This window comes from Dama dama, chromosome 17 (assembly GCF_033118175.1).
Source record: "Dama dama isolate Ldn47 chromosome 17, ASM3311817v1, whole genome shotgun sequence".
Taxonomy (NCBI): domain Eukaryota; kingdom Metazoa; phylum Chordata; class Mammalia; order Artiodactyla; family Cervidae; genus Dama; species Dama dama.
The window spans coordinates 63,195,407-63,212,468 of record NC_083697.1 but is presented as its reverse complement, the minus strand read 5'-3'; the positions used below and the strand labels follow the sequence as shown (position 1 = coordinate 63,212,468).

Genomic DNA, 17,062 nt, shown 5'->3' with positions numbered 1-17,062 from the left:
ACAAAGTTAAGGACTAATGCTGAAGCTGAAACTCCAGTACTTTGGCCACCTCATGTGAAGAGTTGACTCATTGGAAAAGACCCTGATGCTGGGAGGGATTGGGGGCAGGAGAAGGGGACGACAGAGGATGAGATGGTTGGATGGCATCACTGACTCAATGGACATGAGTTTGAGTAAACTCTGGGAGTTAGTGATGGACAGGGAGGCCTGGAGTGCTGCGATTCATGGGGTTGCAAAGAGTCGGACACGACTGGGCGACTGAACTGAACTGAAGGACTTCACTGGTGGTCCAGTGGTTAAGAATCCACCTGTCAATGCAGGGGACATGGGTTCAATCCCTGGTCTGGTCCAGAAAGATTCCACGTGCCACAGGGCAACTAAGCCCATGTGCCACAACTACCAAAGTCCCAAGGCCCTAGAGCCCATGCTCTGCAATAAGAAGTCACTGCAATGAGAAGCCCATGCACCACAATTAGAAAGTAGGCCCCACTCATTGCAACTAGAGAAACCCAGCACACAGCAATGAAGACCAAATGCTGCCAAAAATAAATTTAATTTTTAAAAAATTTTAATAAGTAAATAATACAAAGATGAGATAGTTCTATAAGGGTTTTCTGACTCCCCTCGTTCTTTTGGCCACATTAGCTTGCAGGATCTTAGCTCACCAACCAAAGACAGAATCCAAAGCATGAAGTCCTAACTACTGGACCACCAGGAAAATACTCCATCTCTCTTTCTTGACTCTGGAATTTATCTTCTATATAATTGAGATACATGTAAAAAATAAGCAAAGAGAATCCACAGAGACATAACAGTGCTACCCTCTTGACATATACATGTACAACTGATCCACTTTGCTGTACAACAGAAACTAACATAAAATTATAAAACAACTATATGCCAACAAAAATCAATTTTATTTATTATTTTTATTGTGTTGGAGTATAATTTACTTACAATGTTGCATTAGTTTCAGGTGTACAACAAAGTGAATCAGTTATGCATATACATATATCCACTCTTAGATTCTTTTCTCATATTAAAATATATCTTTTGAATTTGATTTTTATTAGTATCTACTAAGCAAAAACGGGATTCCCTGATAGCTCAGTTGGTTAAGAATCTGCCTGCAATGCAGGAGACCCCTGTTTGATTCCTGGGTTGGGAAGATCCCCTGGAGAAGGGAAAGGCTACCCACTCCAGTATTTTGGCCTGGAGAATTCCATGGACTCTTTAGTCCATGGCTTCGCAGAGTTGGACACGACTGAGCGACTTTCACGCTCACTTAAGAGAAAGAGGTGCTGTTTTAATCCCTAAGCATCCATCAGTAAATTGCATTCATGAAGCTCACAATGTAGTGAATGCTCACTTGATCTCACTTTCTAAGACTCCTATATTTACCTTCTTCCCTTTTATCTCTAAGCTTTCCCCTCTGACACTTCACATCTATTTCAGCTATCTTTTGAATTTTTAACCACACTTTAAAGATCCCTTTTCAACTGTTACCCAACTTCTCTCCTTAACTGCTTTAGTATAAATGCTTTTTTAAGGTTTTAAGGTCTTCCACCTGTCCAGGGCAACAAAACTGTTTTTCAAGATAGCCATTTGTGGCCTTCTTTCCAATAAATCTGAAAGTCTTTTTCATCTTTCATTTTCCTTGGGCACGACAGCTTAACACTGTGGTCCACTCTCTCTGAGAAAACTCAGCTGCCTATCTCTGCACTTCCCAGTTATTTCCCTGTTTTCATTCAAATATTAGCAAGCTCCAACCTTTGTGACAAGCATTTCTCTTCCCAGTCTGTAACTGTAGCTGCTTCTGGCTCTAAGGCCTCTGAAACCTACTTCTTCAAACCTGTGTCACAGCTCTATTACCTTTTAAGGTACCCCCTTTTGTTTCCATCTTTCACAAAATGAAGTATCATAATTGACTGTATTATCTATATTATTATTTCCTCTTCTTGTGATCATTAAATCAAAGAGAAAGCCTATGTCTATAGAAGAATATATTTATAAATACATGAGTAGAATATGTGAAAATTTATTGGAAGATAAATCCAGACTAAGAAAGGACATTTAAAAAACAACTGAAAATGAGCCTATCAAGGTATACATGAGTATTCCCAAAGACTAGATATACCTAGGATCAAATAGAAAAGACTCAGCTGAGAACAGCAAACCATGAGAGAAAACAAATAAAACTTAGAAGAAAAAGGGGAAAACTGGCAAATAAAATAAATTAGATGTAAATATTCTGGAATTTAAGGAAGAGGATTGAAGAAACTTTGAAAACAACACCCTTTAGCAAGTATCACTGAAAGTATAAAGAAGTTGCCTCTAACCCTGACTGTGGTCTCTCAGACCAAGACATCCACAATATGTCAACTACAAAAAGCATATAGATGGGATACACAAGATAGAACAACTGAGGGTACCACATTTGCAAGAAAAAAAAAAAAAAATCACTGAAAATTTGAAGTTCTCTGATTACAAATGGTTCATCCTATGTTCTCTTCCTTCAAATTATACATTTCTAAACCTTATTTAACAACATGCTACAGTTCCAAATTTCCAACTACCAGCAGAATTCTTGTTAAGACTTCCTTGAATTCAAAATCAATTATGGCCCTTTATCTACATAATCAAAGCTGAATTCATCTTTCTCCCACTCAAATTAGTTCTCTTCCACATGAACTTATTTCTTTTGATTTTACAAGCTCACAATCTTGAAATCATCTTTAATTTTTTTCTTCTAGTCTGTCTCTCAAAATTATATTCTAAGACAAAAGAATTCAATAAAAACTTCTGGAGAAAACAGTGCTATTAGCTACAAAGTTAGAAAAAATTAGTAAACATCTCTATGAAGTAAAAACAATTCACATATTCAAGCTGTTAGAAAATATTCAAGTTCACACATTACACTCATTTTTTAAACTCAATTAAACCTCATACCTTGCCAAAAAAGATTTTCCTGATCCTGGAAGGCCTCTGAGAAGAACGAGAACTAGTCCAACATAAGATGATGTCTTCTTTCTTACAACCTGAGAAACTGGAGTTTCTTGTACCTGATAAGCACTTGTTCCCTCTTTACTTCTCCATACCTTTGTTGGGGAAGTATGAGAAATAACTGGGGGTGGAAACGTGTAGTTGACAGGCCTCCAGTGTGCAGCTGTGGTTACAACAGGAGCTACAAAGCCATGGTTTGCTTGAAAGAGGTCAAAAGCAGGAATCATTGGATTCCACATTGGTGGAGGGGGAGGAGGAGGCAGCAGCAGAGGGAGGGGGGTGAGTACTGGGCAGTAATTCACATCCTTCCCCTTCGGTGGCAGGTCAGTATGTTTGTGTGGCTCGAAACTGAATTCTTCAGAAGGTACAAAAACATCAGGGACAGGCGTGGATTTCTGATCTCCACCTGTACCTATTAAACCAAGCCCTGGATTTTGGACAGCAAGGTTTAGAGAAGCCTGAAGCTCACTGGCATCCAAATCTACAGGGGTTTGAGAGAACTGAGTCTTAACACGCTCAGATTCCAAAAGCTCTTTCTGAATTTGGTTCCTGCCATCCATCACAGTGTCATTATCTGCATTTAAAGAACTACTGAGATGAGAATCTTCCAATGCCAATGTGTTATCTTTTGTAAAACTTTTGGACCCATTTGAAACTGAACGTGAAGTTAAGGAATTTGAATTTAATGCAGAGACAGAATGCTCTAAATTTTCACTGTTCAAATCCGTATTTTGGGTAGAAAGAACAGGAGTCATATTACTTGAATCTGAACTTATAAATGAACTCGGGTTACTAAAATTATTAACATCTTGCAAAGGCAAAAATGAGTATGCTTGGTTATCAGGAGAAGAGTTCAATTTCTCAAAAGCATTTTGTATTAAGGAATCTAAGTCTTCAGTTAGCTGCATGTCCAAAAATGAATCCATTTTTGAATCTTCACTCTCTTCTTCTGGAGGATACTTTTCCATTATTTCACATTCCACTGCATTTACTTGTTTCTCAGAAGAAACAGAGGTTTTTGAAGATGATTCTTCTATCTTAGCATCAGTGGCTGATAATTCTAATAGACAATCCATGGCATTTTCAACTGTACAACAATAAGAACAACAATAACAATAAAATGTATCTATATGGATTGAAAATAGTAAAATATAATTTAATTAAAATTCACATAAAATTATACTGACTTTACATCGAATGAAATGTCAAGAAATTTATAAATATTCAAGTCATTTTTAACTTAACACTTTACTAATATTTAAGTCTGTATAGTGAAAGGTTTGAATAATGGAGACATGCAATGTTGTTATCTTCAGACAAACAGTAATAAACTAGGCCAATAAACTGCCATCAAGTAGATATTCTCTGATGAATTTATTGAGTAAAAGAAAAATATCTGGAACTGTATACTTTAGGGTTGTTTATAATGATCCTAAAACCAGTTGATTTAATCAACAAATACCTACTACATGCTATTTTAAGTACGAAGTATTTTATTTATTAATAAGTATTCTAATAAATCTAATTTGTTTATGGTCCATACTATGAATTTCACTTAACACAAAAAATATGCATGAGCATGTACTACATATCAGACATACTTTATACAAAGATGAATAGGATATAGTTTTTACTATACTCAAAGGATTTTCGCAGTCTAATGGAAACAACTGAAGATGTTAGGAAACAATTATACTATAATATAGATTAAATACTGCACACTCTTAATAATATACAAATGTTTAAGCAGCCTTATAGGAAAGTAAGGAAAGATTTCACATGCGGTGATATGTAAACTGGGAGTTGAAGATCAAAAAGAAACTTGTCAATACAGAAGGGAAAGGCAAACCCAGTCCTGAAAACACACAGCATGTTTAAGCTATTGAGTTTCTTGGAATGCGAGTACACAGTAATATGGCAGATAAGAGAAAGAGATAAAAATGAAAAGGGAAATCAAGTAAAATTGGGACGGGTCCTCTATTTCATGGTAAGAAATACTAATTTTATTTTCTAAGGGAACTTGAAGGGAAACTACCTGTCATAGCATTTGGGCTAGATGTTTTGTCGTCTCACTGAATCTTCAAATGATACTACAAGCTTTAGTATTCCCAGCACAGAGACAAAGACAATGAAGTTTAGAAAGTACATTAACTTAGCCCAAGTCACACAGATAATAAGTGTCAGAGTCAGGACTGGTGTGTCGACTCCAATGCTGAGCTCTTTCCATTATAACATAAACACAGAGAAATTACAATTGTTAAGCATCTGAAATCTGAGGCTTTTTCATATTATTTTTATGTATTATCTGAAGGAAGATAAATGTGGAAACAGCACAGCACAGTAGGTAAAAGCTCTGGTCGGGAATCAGAATGACATTTAAATCCCTACTTGCTGGCATGAACACTTTGAACAAGTTAGTTAACTTTCCTAAGCTTTGATTGTCTCATTTGCAATGTGTGGATAACAAAAGTACCTACCTCATAGGGCTGTTGTGAGGATTAAATGAGATAATCCATGAAAAAGGGCTGTGCACAAGGGCTGGCACTTAGTAAGCACCCAATTAGTGTTCCCTTAAGAAGAAAAACAAAGAGGGGTTGGAGGGGGCAAGCCTGGCAGAGAGACCAGTTAGAAGACTAAAGCAATAAACACAGAAAAAAGGGGGAAAAAAAAAGGGGGGGGGAGCAAATATAAGAAGAATTTCTAAGAAAAAACTACATGATAGAAAAATCACAAAAGATCAACCAAAAAAATTAATGTGTATATAATGAAAAACAGTATATGTAAAAAGAAGTAAAAGATCAAACTATATACATAAAACACTGAAGTTTCTACAGTGTTGAGAAAAACTAAAACAATGGTATAAAACAATGAAAAACACATGAACAATTCACACAATACAAGAACGAATAAACAATCATACATAAAAATGTTAAAATTTCTCTTTATCTTAAAAAAAAAAAAAAAAAACCATGAAAAAAAAGGTAAAACCTTATTCCTAAAATCTTAAAAGAATACCACTCAATGCTGATAAGGCTGTAGTGAAACCCTTATACAGTGCTAGTGTCATTACAAATTGGCACATCTTTATTGTATAAGGTAAATTCATTCTTTAATTAATTTTTATTGGAGTGTAGTTGACCTACAACGTTGGTCACAGTTTTTGCTGTAGGGCAAGCGCAGCAGTCACACATGTACACACACCCACTCTCTATTTAATCCTTCTCCAGCCCAGGCCCTTCCAGGGTACTGCGCTGCACAGCACATCTTTATCAGTTACTATTTCACATGGAGCAGTGTGTATATGTCAACTAAGTCTCCGAATTTATCCATCCCCGCGCCTGCACCCCTGGTAACCATATGCCACACCTCTTGAGTAGGCAATTCAGCACTATGTTTCCAAGAGCCAAAAACTGTCCTTACCCTGTGATAGAAGCAATCGGAATTGGGAGAAAGCCAAAAGACGGAAAAGGTTATTCATACCAAGATGTTCTTTGCAATATTAATTATTCATGTAAGACACAGCTATAATTAAATAAATTAGAGCGTAATAACCCAATAGAATATTAGAAAGCTATTAAAAAATATAAAGACTGCAGCCAAACTGAAAAAAATGCTTATATTAGGTTAAGTTGTAAAAGTAAAATATACAACGTCATAAATGTTATTATTCAAACTACTCAAAACATCAGTATTTATCAACAAGGTATAGAGAAGATCCTGGAAAAGAAAAATGTTTTTTGTTAGGATGTAAAGGTAACATACTGATATCTTCCTTGTACTTCTTCACCGCTATTAGTGTATGTGCAAAAGTAAATTTTAAACACACCAAAATTAAGAAATATATGTTGAAGCCACAAGTAACACTGTAAACACTATTATTTCTGAGCATCATATAGACTGCTGAAAACGGTTTTCTGCATATGTAACAGGACAGGTAAGATAGGCTCACATCACAGACTGTGGAATGTAAAAAAAAAAAACAAAAAACTGAAGTTTACCCCATTACCAAAATTCCCCAAACCTAGAATAATTTTACTTACACTAATCATGGCCAACAGCAATACTAAACATCAATATTTAACTTACTCATCCATTTAAATTTGATAGTTTCCCCTGTCTGCAAACATATATCTAAACAATTTATTACAAGTCATTGATAATTTACTACACTGAAGACTTTATCAAAACAAAACAAAAACTCAATCCTTACTGAAAAAGTCCTGTGAGGTATATACTATTATTTTTCTCTTTAACAGATAAGAAAACTGAAACCCAGAGAGGTTAAGAGGTGAGCTGGAAAATCAACCTAGTTTTCTTGACTCCAAAGCCAATTTAAAGTCACACTGATCTATTAGCCTCAACTCTTAATCGGCTCTCATTTCCATAATTATAATTACCTTTCCACTCAATAAATATTTACTGAGGTCCGAGTGAGTCATTTGGTATTTAGGGGCTGGAGATACAGCAGTACAACAAAACAGTTTTTTAAATCCCTCTCTGTAGAGTACTCTAGGTCAGCGGCTCTTCAACTGGGAATGATTTTCCCCAGGGAACATAAGATGATATATAGAGGCATTTTTAATTGTTACAACTGCGGGGGTGGGATAGGGGATGTGCCACTGGCATCTAATGGGTACAGGCCAGAGATGTTGCTGAACATCCTATGATTCCCAGGAAAGTCATTCACAACAAAGAATTATCTGGTCCAAAACGTCAATAATGCTAACCTTTTCGAGAGGGAAAATAAAAAGAAATAAAACATAAAAGATGAAATCTACACATACATCCTATACCTAGAACTATGCATTTCTTGAAAGAAGAAACGATGTTTTATTCTTCTTTATATCCCTCATAATACTAAACTTAGTACCTTACCCACAGCAGATATTCAAAAAGTGATGAACAAAATAGAAATAACGTAGTCATTTTCTATATTACTACTGGTCATGGCATAGCACATAAAACCTTTTTATAAAATGTAAAGGGTTCAAACTAAACTTTTCTCACCTTTGAAATCACATTCAGAAAGCATCAAATACACTACATCAGGATCCAGATCAGAAAACATCTCTGAGACACTGGTGAAGAGTTCTTCCTGATCAACCTCTGTCTCATACACGGAAGGAAGAGTAGTGGCTGGCTCCTCATGACTAGTAACACTGGATACAACTTCCTTAGAGTTTGTGGTCTTCCGAAAAGGATTTCCCCCAAGATTTTTCCTTCTCCTTGGCATTCTGACTTCCAAAACTAAAATGTTTCCCTTTTCTTATTTAAGATGTTTGATATTTAAGTCATACCTCAAAGAAAATAGGGTTAAATATCTTGCACAATCCAGTAGTAAAAGGACCTAAAATAGAAAGCAAGTTGAAACACTCAGACTATAGTTAATAGTTTCAGATCTAAAACTGGAATGACATCTTTATTTAACTCTAAGAAAGTACCATCAACTCTGGTGGGCATCAAAGCCCAAGAGCAGTCAATTTCCCTCTCCAAAATATTCAAGTTTTTCAGGATTGAACATGTTAAAAATTAAGATATTAACAAATGTAATATAGTTTCAGAATGGTGAGTACACTATTTTGGCTCAACTACTTCATTTAAAAAAACAACACCACAATATTCATAATGAGGATGCCTACTGAACACCTATCTGGATGTCCAACAGGCATCATAAATGTCACATGTCCAAAACTGATCTCCTTATCACATACTTCACACTTGTTCTTCCCAGTCTTTCCCATCTCAGTTAAGGCGACTCTATCCTTCCAGCTGCTCAGGTCAAAAATCTTGGAATAATTCTTGACTCCTCTCATCCCACATCCAATTAGTAAGCTAATGTTGTCAATGCAACCCTCAAAATGTGTCCAGAATATAATCATTCCTCACCATTTCCATGGCTACAACAGTCTTGCCTGGATTAGTATAAAAGTCTTTTAACCTCCTTGCTTCCATCCTTGCCCCTTCAGTCTACTGAGCACAACAACTAGAGTGACTCAGTTAAACCACAGGTCAGATCACACCTCTCTTCTGCTAAACTATCCACTAGGTTCCCATTACACTCATAATATAAGTCAGGACCCTTAAAATGGCCTATAACCCAGACATTTTTTACTTTGGTGCAGTCATCCCTATTCCTCTTTCCCTTGCTCATGTCACTCGAGCCATACTTCATCTCCTTGTCCTTCAAACATCAGTCATGCTCCATCTTAGAACTTTTATATTTTGGTCCCTTCTGCTTCCCTGGTGGCTCAGAGGTTTAAAGCGTCTGCCTGCAGTGCAGGAGACCTGGGTTCGATCCCTGAGCCGGGAAGATCCCCTGGAGAAGGAAATGGCAACCCACTCCAGTATTCTTGCCTGGAGAATCCCATGGAGGGAGGAGCCTGGTAGGCTACAGTCCATGGGGTCGCAAAGAGTCGGATACGACTGAGCAACTTCACTTCACTTCACCTAAACTACTATTATCCTAGGTATCTAAAAGATGTCTTTCCTATCATTACTCAATTGTTACCTTCTCAGAAGTCAGGTGTCCAACACCACTTATCCTTCTTTCCTTACTTGAATTCTCTCCATAAAACTTACCTTCTAATATAGTATATGTGTTTCATCCACTTGTTTTATTTATTACCCATATTCCAGCAAAGTGTAAGCTCCACAAGGGCAACGACTCATAGATCTGGAGAATTCTGACAATCTACTTGCTCTCTCCGCTTGGATCTATCTAATGAACAATTCAAATGTAACAGGATCTAAAACCAACTGTCTGATATTTTCTCTGAAACCTGCTCTAAACATTTGGTCTGGCTATAGTCATCCTCCATCTGTATTCCTGTCTCCTAAATGGTCTCCCTGTTTCTACACCTCTTGTCCCCTACAGTCTATTTTCAATACACCAGCCAAAACGATCTTCATACAACGTAAGTCAGAACGAGTCACAATATGCTTTAAATTCTCAACCGGCTCTCCGTATCACTCACAGTGAAAGCTAAATTTCTTACTAAGGCCCACTTCCACTTTTGGCCTTTAATATACTTTTTCCCAAGATACTTACATTGCTAACTCTTTCACCCCTTCAACTCTTTGTTCAAGTACCACATTCAATGATTTCTTCCTTGATTATCTAATTTAAAGTCATATTCCCCACTTTTTCTTTCCCAATCTCCCTTTTCTGTTAACCACCCATTGCCCTTAACACCTTCTACAGTCCATAAAATTTACCTTTTAATTAAATTTATTGTGTCATAGCTCTCTCCATCTTCCAGAACTGCAATCTCAATATGGCAGCCACCAGCCACATGTGCCTATTTGAATTTAAATTAGTTAAAATTAAGTAAAATTACATTTTATATATAAATATCAGATAAAGTAGATTTTAGAGCAAAAAAAAAAAAAATCAGCAAAGATAGAGAACACTATATAATTATAAAGCATCAGTCTGACAAGAATTCAGAGCAACCCTAAATGTGTAGACACCAAACAGAGCTACTAAATTAAGTGAAACAAAAATTGACAAAATTGAAAGGAGAAATAGACAAGCTTATAATATAGTTAGAGACTTCAACACCCCTCTCTCAATAAGAGTAAATAGACATAAGATCAGCAAGGATACAGAAGAACTCACTAGCCATCATTTAAGGATCTAATCAACACTTACACACTCCATTCAACAACAGCGGAATGCATATCCTTTTCAAGAACCCAAATAACATATACCAAAATAGACCACATCCTAGACTGTAAAACAAACCTCAACAAACTTGAAAGAATTGAAATCATATAAAGTATGTTCTCTGATCACAATGAAATCAAACTCAAAGTCAATAACAAAAAGATAATACAAAAATCTCCAAACACTTAGAACGTAAGTAATATACTAAATAATCTATGGGTCAAAGAGGAAGTCTAAAGGAAAATTTTAAAATACAGAAAAATGAATGAAAATGAAAATACACCATATCAAAATTTGTAAGACACAGCTAAAGCAGCAATGGCAAAAATTTATAGCAAATTTATAACTATAAATTCATACATTAGAAAAGATGAAAAGTCTCAAATCAATGATTTAACTTTCCACTACAAGAACCTAGAAAAAGAACAGCAAAATAAACCCAAAGCCAGTAGAAGGAAAAGAATAATAAAGACCAGAGCAGAAATGAATAAAACTGAAAAGAGAAAAACAATCACTCTAGACCCTGCAGACATCAAAAGACTTAGAGAATACTATGAACCAGCGTGTATACAGAAGTCTGACATCTTATATGAAATATTTATTTCTCAAAAAACACAAATTATCATAACTCACCTAACAGGAAATAGATAAAAGCCCTATGATTTTTAACGAAATTTAATTCACAATTTACAAATTCCCAAAAAAGAAATTTGAGGCCTAAATACCTTCAATGGAGAAGTCTACCATATATAGTCTCTTTCAAAAATAGAAGAAGGAACACTTCTTAATTCATTTTATCAAGTCAGTACTGTTACCCTGATACCAAAATCAGACAAAGCCGTACCAGAAAAAAAAAAAAAACTACAAACCAATATCCTTCATGAATACAGGCATAAAAATCCTTAGAAAATATTACAAACAGAAATCAGCAATTTATTTTAAAAGAATTATACACCATTATTAAATGAGGTTTATCCCAGAGATACAAGGCTTCTTCATTATTCAAAAATCAGTATAATGCATTATATTAATAGGCTAATGAAGAAAAACCTTAGTTGCATGAATAAATGAAGGAAAAAAGTGACAAAATTCAATACCCATTCATGATAAAAACTACCCAAAAATAGGAATATATGAGAACTTCCTCAAAACCCTACAGATTACATTTCATTTAATAGTAAAATACTGTATGCTTTCATCCTAAGATTGAGAACAAAGCAAGATGTCCACTCTCACCACTCTTAAGAAATACAATGCTGGAAGTTCTAGCTTGTGAAGTAAAGGAAGGAAAGGAAATAAAAGATATACAGATTCAAAAGGAAAAAACAAAACTTTCCTATTTGTAAATAACATAGCTATCTATGTGGAAAAAATCCCAAGGAATCAACAAAATCTCCAACATGAGTTCAGCAAAGGATACAAGATAAATACACAAAAGCAACTGTATTTATATATTCTACTAATGAATACATGAATCTTGTGATTAAAAATACAACATTATTCACAAATGCTCAAATAATGAAATATTCTGAATAAATCTAAGAAAACATATATAAGACATATGCTAGAAATACAAAATAGTGATGAAAATTTTCGAAAAAATAGATGAATGGATTTATGAGCTGTTAGATTCAATATAGTAAAGATGTCAATTTTTCTCAAATTGACATATGGTTTAGCACAATTCCTATCAAAACCCCAGCAAGAATTTTTGTGGATATGGACAAGATTATTCCTAAATTTAAATGGAAAGACAAAGGAACTAGAATAGTTCAAACAATTTTGAAAGAGTAAAAAGATTCAGTTGCTTCCATTTTAAGACTTACTATAAAGCTACACTTATCAAAACTACATGGTATCAGAGGAGGGACAGGCATACAGATCTGAAAACACATAGAGATTAGGAAACAGAAGAGACCTACATGAATATGCCCAACTGACATCTGACAAAAATGCAAAAGCGATTCAATGGAGAAAATATAACCTTTCAACAAATAGAACTTTCAACAAATGGAACAAATAGACACCCACAGATAGAAAAAGAAAAACCTTGGCCTAAGTCTCACACTTTATTTAAAAAAAAAAACAACAACAACTCAAAATGGATCAAGGACTTAAATCCATAGTACTATAAAACTTTTAGGAAAAAACAGAAACTCTTAAGGATCTAGGGCTAGGCAAACACACCAAAAGTATGTTCCATAAAAGGAAAAACTGATTAAACTGTACTTTATCCAAACTTAAAACTTTTACTCTGTGAACTATCTTGTTAAGAGTATAAAAAGAAAAGCAACAGACTGAAAGAAAATATTTGCATACCATGCATCTGACAAAGGACTAGTATCCAAAACATATAAACAAACTTTATCAAAACTCAAAGTAAAAAAAAAAAAAAAAAAAACAAACAAAAACCAAGTAATTCAACTAGAAAGTTTGGGGGGCGGGGGGGATTTCACCAAAAGGATATACAGATGGCACACAGGTACATAAAGAATTTCAATATTAGCCATTAAGTAGATACAATTTAAAACTACAATGAGATATTATAATACTTACATATCTATTAAGTTAGCAAATATAAATAATAATGACAGTAGGAAATCCTGGCAAGGATACAGAGAAATAGGATGGCTCCTATGCTGCTGATAGGAATGTAAAATGATAAAACCACTCTGGACAGCAGTCTGGCAGTTTCTTAAACTAAATCTGCAACTACCATACAATTAAGTAATTGCACTTATGGACATTTCTAAGAAATGGAAAATTATGTTTACCCAAAAACCTGTACATAAATATTTGCAGCAGCTTTATTTATTATAACCAGAAACCAGAAAACAATTCAGATGTCCTTCAATGGGTACACAGTTAAACACACTATGTTACTTCCATCACATGAAGTTAATAGTCAGCAATAAAAAGAAAACTACTATTGGCACACAAGACCTGGCTGAAATTGCAGAGAATTAGGCTGAGTAAAAAAAGCCCATCCAAAAGGCTATGTACTGAATGATCCCTATTTGCTTAACATTCTTGAAATGACAGAAATATAGAAATAGAGAACAGATTAACAGTTGCCAAAGGTTAAGGAGGAGGAAGGAAGAGGGAGTAGTGGATGTGGCTATGAAAAGGAAATTTGAGGGATTTTTGTGGTGACAGAAATGTCCTATATCTTGACTGTATTAATATCAATACCCTGGTTGAGATGCCATAAGTCATTTTGCACATGTTTCTTTCATTGGGGGAACTGGGTGAAGAGCACAGATTTCTCTGTGTTATTTATTACAACTGCATGTGACTCTCAGTTCAGGAGCTCAGTCGTGTCTGACTCTTTGCAATCCCATGGACTGCAGCACAACTGGCTTCCCTGTCCATCACCAATTACCGGAGTTTGCTCAAACTCATGTCCATCACGTCGGTGACGCCATCCAACCATTTCATCTTCTGTTGTCCCCTTCTCCTCCTGCCTTCAATCTTTCCCAGGATCAGGGTCTTTTCAAATGACTCAGTTCTTTGCATCAGGTGGCCAAAGTACTGAAGTTTCAGCTTCAGCATCAGTCCTTCCAATAAATGTTCAGGACTGATTTCCTTTAGGACTGTGGTATGATCTCCTTGCAGTTCAAGGGACTCTCAAGAGTCTTCTCCAACACCACAATTCAAAAGCATCAATTTTTTGGTGCTCAACTTTTTTTATAGTCCAACTCTCACATCCATACATGACTACTGGAAAAACAATAGCTTTGACTAGGTGGACCTTTGTTGGCAAAGTAATGTCTCTGCTTTAAAACATTCTGTCTAGGTTGGTCATAGCTTTTCTTTCAAGAAGCAAGCATCTTTTAATTTCATGGCTGCAGTCACCATCTGCAGTGATTTTGGAGCCCAAAAAAATAAAGTCTCTGTTTCCATTGTTTCCCCATCTACTTGCCATGAAGTGATGGAACCGGATGCCATGATCTTAGTTTTCTGAATGTGGAGCTTTAAGCCAACTTTTTCACTCTCCTCTTTCACTTTCATCAAGAGGCTCTTCAGTAGTTCTTCGCGTTCTGCCATAAGGGTGGTGTCGTCTGCATATCTGAGGTTATTGCTATTTCTCCCAGCAACCTTGATTCCAGCTTGTTTTTCATCCAACCCGGCATTTCACATGATGTACTCTGCATAAAAGTTAAATAAGCAAGGTGACAATATACAGCCTTGATGTATTCCTTTCCCAATTTGGAACCAGTCTGTTGTTCTATGTTCAGTTCTAACTGTTGCTTCCTGACCTGCATACAGATTTCTCAGGAGGCAGGGAAGGTGGTCTGGTATTCCCATCTCTTGAAGAATTTTCCACAGTTTATTATGATCCACACAGTCAAATGCTTTGGCATAGTCAATAAAGCAGAAATAGATGTTTTTCTGAACTCTCTTGCTTTTTCAATGATCCAGCAGATGTTGGCAGTTTGATCTCTGGTTCCTCTGCCTTTTCTAAATCCAGCTTGAACATCTGGAAGTTCACGGTTCCCGTATTGTTGAAGCCTGGCTTGGAGAATTCTGAGCATTACTTTGCTAGCATGTGAGATGAGTGCAACTGTGCAGTAGTTTGAACATTCTTTGGCATTGCCCTTCTTTGGGATTGGAATGAAACCTGACCTTTTCCAGTCCTGTGGCCACTGCGTAGTTTTCCAAATTTGCTGGCATATTGAGTGAAGCACTTTCACGATTTGAAATAGCTCAACTGGAATTCCATCACCTCCACTAGCTTTGTTCATAGTAATGCTTCCTAAGGCCCACTTGCCTTCACATTCCAGGATGTCTGGCTCTAGGTGAGTGATCACACCATCGTGATTATCTGGGTCATGAAGATCTTTTTTATATAGTTCTTCTGTGTATTCTTATCACCTCTTAATATCTTCTGCTTCTGTTAGAGGTCCATACCATTTCTGTCCTTTATTGAGCCCATCTCTGCATGAAATGTTCCCTTGGTATCTCTAATTTTCTTGAAGAGATCTCTAGTCTTTCCCATTCTATTGTTTTCCTCTATTTCTTTGCACTGATCACTGAGGAAGGCTTTCTTATCTCTCCTTGCTATTCTTTGGAACTCTGCATTCAAATGGGTATGTCTTTACAATCTCAAAAAGTTGTGTGACTCTACAATCTCAAAAAGTTTAATTTTGAAAAAGAGTATGTAAAACTAAAAATTCAGTTTCTCAGTCATCCTTGTTACATTCCAAGTACTCAATAGCTACATGTGGTTAATGACTATCAAGTCACATATGAACTTTTCCATAAGCACTGCTCTAGAATGTAAGTTCCATGAGGCAAATGAATACCTTGTTTTAGAAAGTTAAGAAGTTTTATTTACAGAAAGTACAAACTGAAGGCCATAAATAAAAAGAAGTACTAAACACATCTAGCCACATTTAAATATAAAATACCTGTATATCAAGAAAAAAGTTAAAACATGTATAACATAGAGTAACTGTTTTCAATTTCTTCCCCTTCATCCTTTCTTAAACATGATTTTTGCCCCATCATTTCTACCACTATACTAAAAATTGCTCATATCTATATCACCAGTAACCAATGTCAAAGATAAAAGGTCTAATCCACCAGGAAGATAAAGCAATTCTAAGTTTGTATTCAACTAGTAAAAGCCCTCTCTCTGTAACTTTTATAACAAGGAGGTTCCCACCTCAGCCACTAACCCACTCCTCAGACACACATAGAGGAGAGGAAGGAGAAAGAAAAGGGAGAGAAAAAGCAGTAATGACATAAAAGATTTGAGTCATGTAAGTATAACTTGAGTTAGTATCTAAATAACACTGGATCCAATAACCACAGAATATTATTTTCAAGGTCACATGGAATTATGCTAGAATCAATAGCAAAAATATAACTAGAAAACCCAATTATATGAAAATTGAGAAACATACATCAATACATCAAAGATGAATTCATTATGAAAATTACATATTAATACTGATTTTAAAATAATTAATTATAAAATATTTTAAACAAATAAAAACATTATACATCCATACTTGTAAGATACAATTAAAGTCATGCATAGAAGAGTATACAAATGCATATATTAGAAAAGAAAGGCTAAAAAAAACAATGATCTAAAATAGATTTACTGAATTTTTATAGCTCCAGAAACTATATGCAAAATACCCTATGTACTCTGTACATCCCAATATGACTGATTGTACATAAACCATATCTAAGCCCTACTTAATCATTTCTTTCCTACCAACTACCTCCCACCAAAAGTCTCTATCCTCTCCTACCTTTAAAAATACTAATTCTAAAAAGTTCAAATTCCTGTACTGGAAAAACTGTTTGAAATCTGATTTCTCAATGCACCCTGAATTATTAACTCAGAATTCTTAACTGAGTTAATAGGAGAATTCTTAA

General features: G+C 35.4%; 1 protein-coding gene across 3 annotated transcripts in view; it reads right to left on the bottom strand.

Annotated features, from left to right (window-relative positions):
• N4BP2 (NEDD4 binding protein 2) overlaps nt 1–17,062 on the bottom strand; it is a 70,157-nt gene that overhangs the window by 46,611 nt on the left and 6,484 nt on the right. The window contains exons 3-5 of one of the 3 annotated variants that reach the window (XM_061164597.1): nt 10,219–10,301; nt 8,011–8,350; nt 2,950–4,090 (exon numbers count right to left, since the gene is read on the bottom strand). In XM_061164597.1, coding sequence (XP_061020580.1) covers nt 2,950–4,090; nt 8,011–8,236 — 1,367 coding nt within the window. In that variant the 5' untranslated portion in view covers nt 8,237–8,350; nt 10,219–10,301. Of the gene's footprint in view, nt 1–2,949; nt 4,091–5,480; nt 5,574–8,010; nt 8,351–10,218; nt 10,302–17,062 lie in introns of those variants that run through there. The other 2 variants (XM_061164598.1, XM_061164599.1) reach the window with 2 other exon arrangements.